This window comes from Mizuhopecten yessoensis, unplaced genomic scaffold (assembly GCF_002113885.1).
Source record: "Mizuhopecten yessoensis strain PY_sf001 unplaced genomic scaffold, ASM211388v2 scaffold213, whole genome shotgun sequence".
Taxonomy (NCBI): domain Eukaryota; kingdom Metazoa; phylum Mollusca; class Bivalvia; order Pectinida; family Pectinidae; genus Mizuhopecten; species Mizuhopecten yessoensis.
Genome location: NW_018403434.1, coordinates 1,336,220 through 1,351,870, shown reverse-complemented (window position 1 = coordinate 1,351,870; position 15,651 = coordinate 1,336,220). Strand labels below are relative to the sequence as shown.

Below are 15,651 nucleotides of genomic sequence, written 5' to 3'. Positions count from 1 at the left end.
ACATGTTAAATAAACCTAAATCTACTGATGTGTTACAACTTGCTTATAGACATGTTAAATAAACCTAAATCTACTGATGTGTTACAACTTGCTTATAGACATGTTAAATAAACCTAAATCTACTGATGTGTTACAACTTGCTTATAGACATGTTAAATAAACCTAAATCTACTGATGTGTTACAACTTGCTTATAGACATGTTAAATAAACCTAAATCTACTGATGTGTTACAACTTGCTTATAGACATGTTAAATAAACCTAAATCTACTGATGTGTTACAACTTGCTTATAGACATGTTAAATAAACCTAAATCTACTGATGTGTTACAACTTGCTTATAGACATGTTAAATAAACCTAAATCTACTGATGTGTTACAACTTGCTTATAGACATGTTAAATAAACCTAAATCTACTGATGTGTTACAACTTGCTGATAAATATGTTAAATAAACCTAAATCTACTGATGTGTTACAACTTGCTGATAAATATGTTAAATAAACCCAGAGATGCTTATGTGTTAAAACCTGCTAAGTGTCATGTTAAAACCCCAATTGTTTGGGATTTTTTTAATTTTAATATCCAGATGAAAGAAAAGGGACAGTCAGTATATCTTCTGAAGACGACGGTGAACGCCTAGGCTTAAGTTTAAACATTTAATACTACGCCCAGTCCGAGACACATGTAATGGTTAGGTTTTTAACACGTTTGACCCCTCGTGTTCTGGTGAATGCGGTATCGCCTTCGGCGCCAGGGGCAATTTATTTAGGACCGCTGAATGCGGGGTTAAGAGATGAAAAGTAGTTTTAGTGAGTGAAAAATGCTATTGGCATTTACTGGAGAAATAATAATAATAAGGAAAACGGTATCACTTTGCCCGAGAAAGTATACTCGAGAAATCAAAATAAGAAAAACAATTTTATCAGCATATTTTAACAATTATAATAATAACCAATATTTAAATCATAACACAAATCATTTAGACATATATCTTCACAAATATGGAATATGTAAATGAAACTGGGACAAAGACGTTAAACCAAAAGGACAAAATTACAATTTAATTATCTTTTCAAGATGATGAAACCGTTAGTCCTGAGAGCGAAGGCAGGCGGGCACGTGTTGTCGAGCCAGTGGAGGAGACGTTACAAGAGGAGAGTTCAGTGATAGCGCGGGAAAATGAAGCTGTTCCGGCAAAGGGTGATTATAGTAGGCCTATATGTATTTGTGCGTGTGTGAGTGCGTGCGCCATTTTTTCGACTCATTATAGTGTATATTTCATTGAAACACAATTCAAAAGAAGTCATTGCATTCTTTTTAAATAATTTTACTTTGAATAATGCATCGATGAATACATACAGTAAAAAGTGGCCACGTCGACAATACAGATTGTGAAGAGAAGTATTGTAAACATATAGCAATAAAGAATGTTATTGCTTAGGAAATGCTGGAAATGTACTAAGATCTTTTATTAAATGTATATCATCGACAAACACCCAGCCAGGTCAAACAGCAGAATGCCAGATATTTCATAAATAGCCCGATTTCTGCTGTTTCAAATTTAGGAAAGTGCCAGCACTTTTCATATATTGCAGTATTCCAGCATATTCAAAAATAGCTTTGTATTGGTGGTTTCATAAATAGCAGTTTTCCAGCAGTTTAACAAATAGCAGAGTGCCAGTAGTTTCATAAATAGCACAATTCCTGTTTCGACATATTAGAGACCGCAGCGATTACGTTTGATATCTGATCAGAAAAAAATGAAATGTTATGCACATCCACACCTAGATACCATACTCACGTATGCTAAAAATATGAAAAAGAAGATTATTTAGAAATGCAACAAAAGAAGTAAGAAACTCGTTTGGGGGACACAAATGGTTAAAGCTACACATGGTGAATAGTACTCCCTTTTTTTAAAACATCTTTTTTTATGAACAAAACCAGGATCTGAAGCAATGTATCGGTCACCTACAGAATTGAATCGAAATTTTCAAAAGAAAACATTTTAAAAATGAGAATATATATATACACATGTCTGTCGTATGATGCTTGACTTTTATATCTAATTATGAAATGGCTTTTTATTGGAATATAGTGGGTTAGACATAGACTGAGCATGAATGAATGGAAAGTCATTTGTAATAATTCAAGGTTGGTGGGACAAGGAAGATGTTATAATTGTATATAACAGTCAAGATAAATGTGTGATAAGGTGTGATAAGGTGTAAGGTGTGGTAAGGTGTAATAAGGTGTGATAAGGTGTGATATGGTGTGATAAGGTGTGATAATGTGAAAAGATGTGATAAGGTGATAATGTGTGATATAAGGTGATAAGGTGTGATAAGGTGTAATAAGGTGTGATAAGGTGTGATAAGGTGTGATAAGGTGTAATAAGGTGTGATAAGGTGTGATAAGGTTTGATAAGGTGTGATAAGGTGCATAAATCCAATTAGATGGTTAACAGTGATACGTCTTTTATATATGAGGAAATGTATGCATTGGATATATTCATGGAAATCCATATTGAGAAATGATAAGTAAAGTAGCAGCAAGTGATCCAAGCCAACATGGAGTCTGGACCTGTTAGGGAATGTCAGGGTGCATGTAGCAGAAACATTTATTAAAGTATTGATGGGGGAAGAAATAGAAAAAAAAACCAATTCACAAGGACAAAATACAAATTTTAACTGTTTCTATTGGTCGGTATTTAAACAAATTAAATTCTGACATGCTAAGAGGTACACATGTACTGTATATACGAGCTATTGATGCTCAAAGTATTATATTAAATGGAACGTATGCTCAAAGGATTGATTATACGACGAAATTGTTATAACATAAGTACTTACTTTAGCTGGCCCAAAGTTTTTCATATTATCGAATTTTCACAAACTAGCGCATTGGTGAATTGGCGCACTCAAACTCAAAACATGTGCAAATTTAAAATTTATAAAAAAAACTAGCACAGTCATAATTTAGCACAAAATATGAAGCGCGAGGAGTGCTAAAATTGTAATACCGCTAAAATATGTGCATTTACAGTAGTTCCTGTACATTCTGATAGGAAATATAAAGCTTGTCATAGACTGAAACACGTACGTTTAGAAATACAAAGCGTGTCATCGACTAAAATATGTACATTAACAGTAGTTCCTGTAATTTCTGATTAGAAATATATAGCTTGTCATCGACCAAAATATGTACATTTACAGTAGTTTCTGTAATTTCTAATTAGAAATATAAAGCTGGTCATAGACTAAAATATGTACATTTACAGTAGTTCCTATAACTTCTGATTAGAAATATACAACTTGACATAGACTAAAATATTTACATTAACAGTAGTTCCTGTAATTTCTGATTAGAAATATATAGCTTGTCATAGACTGAAATTCTATGAAACATTTCGCGAAATATTGATTGTGTGAAACACAGTTTATTTAATATCCTTGTTATTTTTTTGTTACATCTCCTGCATTTGTTTCAAGTTAACTGTTAAGATATACATATTGACTTAACGTTACCTTCTCAAACAGGAGACCCGGATGGCAAAGCTTATTGTATCAACCCAGCAGGGTCTGCCAAACCTCCGTTCAACGAGGAACATCAGAACGTGGCTCAAGGTCATGGACGACCAACAGAGGGCTCTGGCGATACCTACAATATCTATGTAGCTAATAGAGAGATCCGACTTAAAGGTAATTTCTACGCGTATTCTGCTAATTGGCTCATCCGGAATTTAATTATGTAGAACTTGTTCCATGATCTTAATGATACGTTGTTATTTTTCTGACTATTTACCATATAATCTGTTATCCATTTGAATTCGATTAATTTGTCTGTGAAAATATATAACGGATCGCAAAAAATATAATTAGTTCGGATATTAGTTTTTATCGTAAATTGAACAGAAGTAATCACTAACAGTTATGTAGTCCTTGAATAAAATACTTGCGGTTCCTGAAAGAGAAAAATAGAGTATATTTGTTTACACCATGAGTATCTTAAATAGATTTCGAAATGCGAATTTTGGAAAAGAAACCTATAAAGTTACGTATGTTTTTTTCTTTGTTTTTTTCTTTCCCTTTCTTTCCTTTTCCTGGGGTATTTGGAATGCCCGTATTGTAGCAAGTTGTATGTAAAAATGTAAAATTGTAATCCAATAGCATCAACATTAGTAACATGAAACTCTACACTGCTTCCTGTGATATAGATGTAACCGATATCGTCATGAATGTTTACAAAGAAAACAAGCACTTGTTTAAAGATTTATCCATTTACTTCACCATATGGCTATCTCGCCCATTTAGGACTTATCAATAGAACTGATTTATTCTTATTTTATAGGTGTTATATCGAAATGCTGTCAAAGCTATCTGAGGGATGACGTAATGTTTGTTAAAGTACCTGCTTACAAAGCTGCCAGAGATCATCTTCTGAAGGACAACATGCTGACCTTGACGGGTACACCTGGTGAAGGCAAGACCTTGTTAGCACGCCACCTTCTACTCGACATGGCCAGGAATGATAACCCAGACATCCGGATGGATGAGGTGATTTTAGCAAGTACACCAGATGACTGGAAGGACCATATCAACCCTAACAAACGCCAGTTCGTCCTGATTGAGGACATATTTGGAATATCCAACCTGTCTAGGTATCGTCTGGATATGTGGCGACCTGTTCTTGACACCATCGCTAGAGTGGTGAGGGAGCAGAAAGGTAAGCTTTGTGTTGTAATCACAAGCAGAAGGCATATACTGGAAGAAGCAAGAGATCTTATCAAGGACTGTCCGTTTCTTTCTGATAAGGATATCATAAACTTGACAGAGTTCCCGTTAAACTCTGATATCAAACGGGAAATTCTTGTTAAACACGTTCAAGACTTGACGGAAGAACAAATTCAAAACATTATTAGTTGCGATGTTCCTCATGGGTTTCCATACTGTTGCAGAATGTTTTCTTTGAACACTCATTTGAGACTAAAAGGTCCAGCTTTCTTTAAAAATCCCGTAGGATACATCAAAGATGAAGTGGATAGCCTTCGACGGACAGATGTGGTAAAGTACTGTGCACTCGTACTGTGCATGCTTAACGATGGGCATATTGAAAGATCGGAACTGGACATAACACAGCTGGACGAAGCGGGGAAGACAAGGCTTCGCAATATTTTGCAGCTGACAGAGATTCCACTCGAGATCTCCACGACAAGTCTAATTGATGCTCTCGATAACCTTACATGTCTTTATTTGATAAACTGTGAGAACACCTACCGTTTCATGCATCCGTGTCTCCTAGAGGTAGTCACCGAGATGTGCTCTAGATATATTCCGGGTGCTATAGTCAAACACTGCAGTCCAAACTTCCTTCATGAACGAGTGCGTATTCGTACCAGGCAAACACGCTGTGGAGAGGGTTATGTGGTTTTACTTGAGCAAAAAGAATTCAAATTTCTGGCAAGTCGATTCTATGAAGAGGTGAAGGCGAAAAGAATTAAAGGTGCTGTTCAACATGAAGCATGCCGAGATGACAATTTCGTGAAGTTCTTTACAGGTTTTCTGGAAAAAGAAAACCTAGGTACAGATATCGTATGCCATTTTGACAGCTCTTCCCGATCTATTCTGTACTGGTGTGCATGGACAGGCAGCTCCCAACTGCTCGCCTATCTTCTACATGGACTTAACCCAGGTGACATACCTACACCGTATATCAATCAGCAAAAGTCTATGTCTCTTGTAGCGGCTTCTTTTTTCGGATTTTCAGACATTGTTCAGACATTACTGCAGTCCGTTACAGAAGTGAACTTCTGTGACTTTATACAAGACAGGAGAATAAATTCCAAGTACAAGAAATTTGGTTTTTCATTGGGCAGATTGATGTACATTTCACCAACACCACTACACGCGGCCGTCTGTGGTGGTTCCAAAACCATCGTTGAGAAGCTTCTGTACTACCAGGCCAATATAAATGCAAAGACAACAGATGGAGATACTCCTCTGCATATTGCTGTTTGTACAGGTAATGTGGACATAGTTGACGTCTTACTAAAGAACGTTCCACGCGCTGACGTGAACGCTGTCGACGTTTACTTGAGAACGCCCTTGCATGTAGCTGCAGGGATATCGGGTATTTTTGACGTCATACCTAAGGAATATGCAATGGAAATGATGACGTGTGTTCGAATCAAGGATCCACATATTAGAAAACAAAACACATTACATATTGCAAAATCACTGATAGAGAATGGAAGCTCCGTGAACTGTCAGGATTACAGCTCAGACACTCCCCTCCATACGGCTTTGACAGACAAGAACTTCCACTTGGCAGAGACACTCATCCCCAACAATGACACCGTGGACATTCACAATGTTTGTGGTGACACATGTCTCCACCTCGCTGCTAAGTTTGGACAGACAAATATCTGTAAATTACTTATTGACCGTAACTCCGACGTTAATTCCGTCCATCAGACCGACAAAACGACACCACTACACCTGGCAGTGGAATCTGGAGAGGCAGAAACAGTAAAGTATCTAGTCGACACGGCCGGCGCGAGTAGGGACGTTCGCAATAAGGAGGAGGAGACACCCCTTGATATTGCAAAGCGTCTTAAGTTCCACGACGGAGTTGCAATATTGGAGATTGAAGCAGATGAAGTGACGTCGTTTTGAATAACTATCAAGAGGTGCAATAATATAGCACAAAACTTATACACTATTCAAATGCATGACGTCATTTTTTTTCTCATGATACTCGACCAAGTCCTAAAATGTTGAGAAATTCCAATATATTGTTTGAGTGGGGTTATCGTCCTCGCAATAGTTTATAGGGACACAGGGAAAGGCTATACAGATCATAAATTAATTCTTTTTGTGACAATCTGCTACATTTTAGTTTATTGATATTGACAAACAAATGCAATACATCTGTATTCCTCATTCCTGTATTTCACTTAATTGGGGAAGTGTTATATATTGAGGAATACTGATTTTTTACGGATTTTAAACAAATAATTTAATTATATGTTGTTCGGCTAGCCTTCAATTATTTATCCCGACATTTTCAAAGGGTTTAGATATTCTTACAATTCAATTATCTCCCCTCGACAACCATAATAAGGTAAAGTTTAGAAATCTTGGGATTAACATAAATAATATTTGCTAAAGTTGAAGTTTCTAACGTTTCGTTTGTTGTGTTGCAACAGATAACTTGTGTGTTATAGGAAGCTGTTTATGTATTTTTTGTAAATCAGATACGCTATCGTGTAAGTAGTGTACACGTTAACATTATACCAGTTCTTTAACTCCTTAGAGGATAACGCCTTACACGAGAACAAGTCCGTTTCAGATTTGTATCTGTAGTTTATTTAATTTCAAGTTCTAGATAAAAAGATATTTTACCGACAAAACATCTTCAATATCATCTGAATGTGACATTAAAGAATGTATATGTCCTTTAAAAAATCACCTTGGCAACTATATTTTATCAAGTCTTATTATATTTCTTTGAACTTTTTTAAGACATTATATCTTAGCTATCATTAATAAAATCAAAAGAAAATTAAATTTATTTATTTTACCACTCACTTATGTTATAAATATCGTGCTCTCTATTATAATCAACCTTTATGTTAAGGGAGGCGTTACTTTTCCCGTTCAATCGGTTCGCCCGTGTTTGTGAGCGTTAGAAATCGTCTTTCCCTTTGTTATGATGTCCAATTTCCCGCTGTTGTTTTCGGGTAGTTTTCGTGTTCATTAGCTGGTAATGGAGCGCATCAATATAGGTGTTCATGACAGTTGAAATAATTATTTATTATGTACTTTGTATTCTTTATCACTGGTTAAGATGCAGCGCAACATACAATTGGAATTAATTTATCTTAGCTACACACAATCCGTGCCAAACTTAGTGTACCGCACAAGAATGCTTCCATTAATAGCGTGTACAATTCATTGTTTAGCATGCATGCTACTACTTACTTACTTCATACTCTTTGTCCCGTATGGGACATAAGGCATCAACAATGCGTCTCAATTTGTGTCTGTGGTTGGCAGCGTGTTGTGCCTCGCCCCATGAAAGTCCCATCTCTTTCAATTTCTATTTGATGGTGCTTCTCCATGTTGTCTTTGGACGCCCACGTTTTCTTTTCCTATGTGGTGTCCATTTCAGTGCAAATTTGGGGGTCATGACTGGTCCACTCCGAGAACGTGGCCTAGCCATCTCATTCGGCGCCGCTGGATTTTAATGGTGGCGTCCTGGCTGTTGGTTGTTCTGTGAACAGAAGATGCGACAGGTTCTCTTGGGGCCAATATTGTCGAGGACACTGTATGATAGAAGTGTTCTATAAAGACCCTGTTAAGATATCATCCTTTTCTTGTAATATCCACAGTATATTTACAATAATTTGTGGACTAGTAGATGATGCGTCGTCCATTCCTTGCTTCACATTTATTCCAAATACAATTGTGTAGTTTAATCTGTCATGATTGAATCTATTTTCTCCGTGTTTTAAATAGTTATCTTTCTGTGTCTGAATTAATAGAACGGTCTATTGCTGAACTGAAGGAGGTCTTTCGCCGATTTTGTTTTTAAGTTCACACAGCACGAATATTCCGTACTAGTAATCGACAAGAGATATCATGACTACCTGTGTATCGCTATTGCGTTATAATATTGCCAGTTGATATTTACACTGTGGCATTATTCTTTATTTATTACTTAGTATAGGATAAGGCATGTCCGCGTTTTAACTCTTCAAACTAATCGCAGTGTGGAAGTTTTCGAGTTTACAATAGTTCTGAAATCTGAATATATTATCAAGCTGTACAATATGATCTTAATTTCTTCGTATTTGGATTGTGAATATTTTCGCGCTTATTTACTCTTCGCGAAAAAGCGAGCGTTTCCACACCGCTATAATTTCTAGTTCTATACTATCTACATCGATTTACTTGACCAAACTTCATTTTTTTAAATGGGGTTCAATGTATTCTATTGGGTTTATAAATATCATAGTTATAGTCAATTGGAAAATACGACTAAAGGTCGAGTGTGATCTGAAGCATTTTACATGACAGCTGTCTCCTCTTCGTTATGCGTGTATTATTGTTTCTTTTTATTGGAATTACTATTTGTTCATTTTTTCTTACATTTAAAATATCCATTTAAGAAAAAGTTGTATTTGAAGACAAACTGAAACGCTTCAAAAATCTGTGACTGGCTCATAATGAAAACATAATGTCGTATAATGTTACTAGTGTTTTCCCCCTCCCTAGATGGCCTAGTCTGCATAATCAGGACAGATTGGATATAAAATATAGGAAAATTAATTTACAGATATAGTTATATGATGATCATAGGTTTTAATCTATTACAAAGAAGAATATCTGAATTCACAATTTCATCAGTAAAACAAGCAGATGGTCCCCAATCAAATAGAAGATGTCCTCATCTTCCACTGGCTCCCATTTACATTCACGTACACCTGTTCAAACGAGTATTAACGTTCTAGCAACATCACTTTTATCAACACTTTTAAAATGAAGGACTGGTAGTGCATAAGTCCGTTTTTTTTAAATTTCAAATAATCTTAAATCAGTCAAAACTTAAATGCTTGGCAAGATGCCACTTGTATGGTATTATTCTATAGAAAATTCAAGACAGTGACAATAAAATATTTTAACCCGATGCCCTCCTTACCATAAGCTCAAACCCAGTTTTAGGTACTCATGTGTTGGTGATATTAGATTCGAAATAACTTTTGTTTATTTATATGAAGATTGCATTGAGTGACTATTGTATGACGAAATGTGTGATATCATTTATGTATAGAAAATTGATGTTTACTAAACTCAATGCATACTGTTTCCTATCTAATGTTTTGATATCTTCTGATGAACATGTTTACAATACCAGCACATGTATTGTAACTCTCCTGATAGCACACTTGTAACTTTATCAAATCCAGCCAACCAATCACAGAATATTAATATCCCTAAGGCTAATCATAGTTTGATCTGTTCAGACTACAATGAAAACTACTAGACTGATTTCAACACCTACATTTAAATAAGACCCCCATTATTGCAGTATGACATCGTCACTTTACACATGACACATGTTCATATTTCTACAGTAATGGTCAGTGTATAAAGAGAAAAGAAAACTTTAACAAACTTTTCAGTCCTATTTACATTCCTGTAAATCACAAATGTCCAAGTCCACATGGAATTTTCACTCACAATACCAATACTCCAGTTTCACAGCCATCTTCAAGGGCCGTAGTCAATACTGAATATAGATATCGTCCAATCATATTAATGATACCTATAGATAGACTTGCACATTAAGGAGGCTATCAGGCTGAAGTGTTGGTATTGTCAGTGACAGTGGTGTTACCATTCATCCTTTTCCCTGTGGACATCACTTGTTGTATACTGGTGATATCTTTTACTTGCCATTTAATATTGAGTTCAATCAAATACAATGTATACAAAAACAGATTACAAGGTATGTATGACATCAATATGACGTAATACTTGTTTATTTAGATATACATTTACATACAAATAGATAGACCAAGTTACTATAATGTACATTAAAAAACAGCTTCTTACTGTCAATACATCTGTCTTCAATGTAAATATGAAATTGTAAAATTCCATTAACATCACACTATAAAGAGTCCATACACTCATATACACACAAAACAACTAAATCATTAATGGCAATGTCCAACATTGGTAAATTAATTCATTTGTAGAGAAATTTCAATTTCTTTCATCACTTCTCACATTATTTGTACCTGTGATAATCAGATCAGCTGTATTGGCTTCACTTGTTTACCATGTAGTGTTATCAAGTTCTACATATTTAGCCAGCAGTGCTTCAATGACCTATGACCTTTTCTTCCGTGCATCAACAAAACAAGACACACAATCTCCCTACTAAGCCAGTAGCACTCGTTATAACACACAGATAGATATTTTGGTATCTCATGCTAAACATTGTGACCTTTTGAAGATTCACACACATTCCATTCTAAATGAGTTTTCATTTCATGTCAGATTTATATAACAAGTCTAAATGATTTAAGGGAGGTTCTGTTGAGCTGAAAAGAAAATCTACTGGACCAGTTTCATATATCTAATTTGAAATACATACAATCTCACGATCCTTTTCATTGCATTACTAAGAATCTGTAAGAATCTGTCCTGATTGTTTTCTCTGACCAGTGTTATGTCTAGATCTCCACTATCACCACTTTGACCTCATGTCTATTGTCTACAGCGCTACATCACAATGTCATCATGTTGTGTCGATTGTCATAACTTTTACATCACAACAACAGGTAATACATAAGAAATAGTACATGTGTTTAACGTATAACATGGCATGCAGTCATGTAATTAATGCGCACATTCAGTACCTCTTAAATATTTATCAAAAACTTTGCATCAGACTGGTTTGCTTATCGTAGTTTTTCTACTCTCAGTTAGCCTTTGCTTCAAAAGTGTACAGCCTATATAGCTTGCCGACATACTGTCTAAAGGTAGGTAATCCAGTCTAACACTGCATTTGAACATTGAAATCACATTGTTCCCTGTTATTACAACATATACCAGTTCTTCTATGAGGAATACTTGGTCTGTGGGTATACACAGCTAAACATGCTAAGAACATGGCTACTGTGCTGTTTTACTTAAAATAGGAAAATTGAACTTGGTAGTAAATTATGATAATATATTGCAAACAGATATTATAATTAAACATGATTCTGATTTCTGTAGCCAACTATCCGATCGTTTATAAAATGAGCTACTCATAAGTATGATTTATACTCTTACAAGAAAAACAATGTGATTTACATATTGCAAAGTTTAGGTGAACAGTTGTTTAATACGACATCATTTCTGGATCTATACAGGGATTAACTACATGTCTGAAAAATAATGTTTCATAGAATAGACAAACTGCATGTTCTTGTACAAAATTTGTCATGCAATGATTAAAATGCAGCAGAATCTCAAACGTGATAAAGTCATCAAAAGATATTTTAAAAATACCATTATGCTTTGAAACTGATAAAATGAGTATGTTAGCTCGTGTATGTTACAGCTGTCATTTATGTTAGAGTTATCTCCCTTAAAATTTGCAATATGTTGCACTCTTTTTAAAAATGTTTAGAAGTATGCTGCATTATCTGATCATAATAAAACAGAAATGTTTTTTCCTTTTAATTTCACAAAGTAAAAAGACAGTGAATTCAAAGCAGGCAAAAACCATAAAATGCAGATGTCAGCATCAGTATATAAAAACATGACCAGGAAAAAGGCCGGAAGCCAATATGGTCCATATTACAGTTTTAGAGTGTGATATATGTATTCATTCAACAACACTAGTGTGTCCATTTAACTAATTCCACAACTACTTGTACTTACCTATAATCTTGCTTAAAATCATGTGTGTGTGCAAGAATTTCATTTGCTGAAGGGGAACAACAAACATCGTATTAATCGGTTGGTGTTTATCTGTTTGCAACATATTTTCAAATTTGAAAAAAAGTAATATATAGTTTGTGAAATATAGGAATTGTAATTATCAGTATTATATAATATATAATAGGGCTACATCTTTGATTCCTGTCATATTTCACATTAAAAAGATTTTCAATGAGTTTATGTCTTGATTTGTACTTTGTTTTCCCAATTTGGTATAATAATGTTTTCGGTAAAAAAAAAACACAACAGGGGAAGTAACTCTGTAAACAGGAACATGTCTTTTCATTGTACAGACCTAAAATATACTTCAGCTGATAATCAACAGAAGATGACAATGATGGCTGAATGTGTAACAACCATCACTACATAAGCTCACTATGAATAGATTGGTATTATTTAATACCCGGTGAGTTTTTTATACATTGATTATTCAGTCATGCTATATCAGCATGTTGACGACCTAGGAATACACGACAGAGATAAAGCCCTCCCTATATTTCTACAATTAAAACTCTAGTCTGTTTCAAATGCGTTTCTTCAAATACAGTGCATTTTAAATTTAAAAAAACACTCAAGAAAATTGTTCAATTTCACACATTTTCACATTTCTTCTTCATTTACATTTTTCACATAAATCAAAGTCAAAAGACTGTCTTAATGATCATTTCTATTCAAAGTGAGGTACGTGTATTTATCTCTGGAGGATATAAATATCCTGATACTTATGCTTTTTGAACATGGACTGGTTTTCACTAAACAAAACTTCAATTATTGGCTGCTATTCTAAAACACCTTGATAACAACTGCATGGTTTATAAAGTATTATATGATGCTTGGAATCTACATCCAAAACATTTCCTTATCCTTCCAAAACCAAACAAATATCCAACATGATCTAGTTTCATTCATGGTGGCATTACTATTCAATTTAACACATGATTTTATAACTTTTTAACTTGTCTTCGTGTATTGTCTTGGTAAAAAATCATAATACACAAATATTGTCACACGAAGAAATAAATAAATCAAATGATTTGCTTTTGTTCTTTCTTTGTATTAATTACATTTGCCCAATCATTACACACACATATCAAATATAAAAGAGAATGTTATTATGAGTTGCGGTAACTGCCTTACTGGTTATAAATAAGTATACCTAGGCAATTAGAAAACTGGGCTATTTAGAACAAAGTTGGGATCTCGGGGGAACAAAAATATTATTTTCAATATTAAAATGAGGATGAAATTCCTATTCATTTAAATATTTCAACAACAATATCATTTTTTGTTCAGAAATGGAAAAAAAATAAACAAGTTATAATTTCAATAACATGATTCCCCCAACCTGAAATATAAATATAAACCCTTTACATTGTGTGTATCCTTATGTTCAACTCGTCTAATTTTTGAAGAACAATGACTTTTGTTAAGATGAAAATATATTCATCATGAAGCAGTGTGGATGAAAAAAACCCATTGTCCTTAGAAATCGGTTTAATATTGACAAAGTATTCAATATTTACAACATATACATGTATATAAAACCATGTTTTGAGGTTTTGATAAGGAAAAAATAGCTCTTTTCAGATTTGGACTTCAGTTTCAACTCTTTCATGATCTCAGTGCCAACTGGGTTATATCAAAATAATCTCAAATCAACATCATGACATACACATTTGGTGGTGGAAACCAAATTTAAAGCTGATGAATGAGCTTGAATTAGCCATTATGTGTATATATATATATATATTTATTGCTTCTGTATCATACATTGTGTTGAGTGAAGACTAATAGACATGAGGAGATGGCAGATTGCATTAATTAAATCTCAATCATACTATGGACATTGATGAATGTTAAATATACTGACAGTACTTACACAAACTGATCCAAATTATGGGAAAATATACAAAAGATGTTGGAAATTGTCAAAGAAAATATGAATTTCCGGAATGTTTGTTTCATTTTTTAAACCAAATATATCCCTGAGATTCCAAACTGGACCTAACCGACTGTCCATGTACTCTTTTGTCTACCAAAATGACATGCACAAAAACAAGTCCACTCAATTCTGTTGGTGAAATATGCAATTCCTGAGCTTGATGCACTAAATTTGAAATGTTCATGAAATATCTACTGAACTTGATTACAAAGGGTTTCAATACTCCTAACAGTAGAGCTAGTCTAGTCTATAATACTGTAGTAAGAAGCTACATGTTAAATGAATGTTAGTTATAAGGTTAGCCTGCACCGGTTAGTGAAATCTACAATCAGACGAACAGTATGCAAAAAAAAGTCCATATAGCAGCTTGACAAAGTGTAGACTACGTTCAATATTGTCACGTACGACAGCTCATCAACTTAGGGGGAGTCGACCTGCTCCCCGAGCATACAGAGAAGTCGGCTCGGCCACTCTACAATGCATGTTCACAACAATACAACTGTCCCCATAAAGTACAGGTAGATATCCTGTTACAATATAACAAAAGAAGAATAAGTCTGTGTAAAAGGCTTATAGAGACTGTGCCACTGTTTTTATTTTCATTATTACAGATCAATTTATTTAAACCACAAATGTTGTTCTATTTCGAGAGAATTGAAAGGTATATCTCCATTGTTGCCTAGTCTCCCTAGTTAGGAAGGAGACCTCTATTTATTCTGCCATTTTTTACAGTTGAAATCAGCAGAATATCTAATTCCCTTCATCTGATTGTTTGCTTAAATTCAATAACTGCACAAAGCAACTTAAACTCTGGCATTTTACACTAAATGTAAAATTGAGGTCATTTAAGTCACTGTCAAAAAAATTCATTTTATATTCTGCTATAGTTTCTCTCCGTTATAAATTTGAAAGGTTAGCAAGTATGCCCCTTGTTTGAATTATCTTATACATTTTTTTATCTAGTTATTAAATTACTGATCCAAACATGAAGAACTTTTTTTTGCTTGTATCTTTCCCATTACTGATCCAAACATGAAGAACTTTTTTTTGCTTGTATCTTTCCCAAACAGTTATCTATTTTTCAGTTTTTTTATGACTTAAAATTGTGCCAATGATATGTTTAGAAAAGGAGATACTATGCCCGTTCATAAAAGAGATGCACAATCCAAAAGGACTGGCCTGTTCAGAAATATTAGCATGGTCA

At 34.3% G+C, this 15,651-nt stretch overlaps 1 protein-coding gene across 1 annotated transcript in view; it reads left to right on the top strand.

The window, feature by feature from the left end:
* LOC110466994 overlaps positions 1 to 15,462 on the top strand; it is a 44,043-nt gene extending 28,581 nt beyond the window's left edge. The window contains exons 6-8 of the mRNA XM_021523878.1: positions 1,080 to 1,202; positions 3,542 to 3,703; positions 4,353 to 15,462. Of these exons, the coding sequence (XP_021379553.1) occupies positions 1,080 to 1,202; positions 3,542 to 3,703; positions 4,353 to 6,676 (2,609 nt within the window). The 3' untranslated portion in view covers positions 6,677 to 15,462. The remainder of the gene's footprint in view (positions 1 to 1,079; positions 1,203 to 3,541; positions 3,704 to 4,352) is intronic.
* The last annotated feature ends 189 nt before the right edge of the window (positions 15,463 to 15,651 follow it).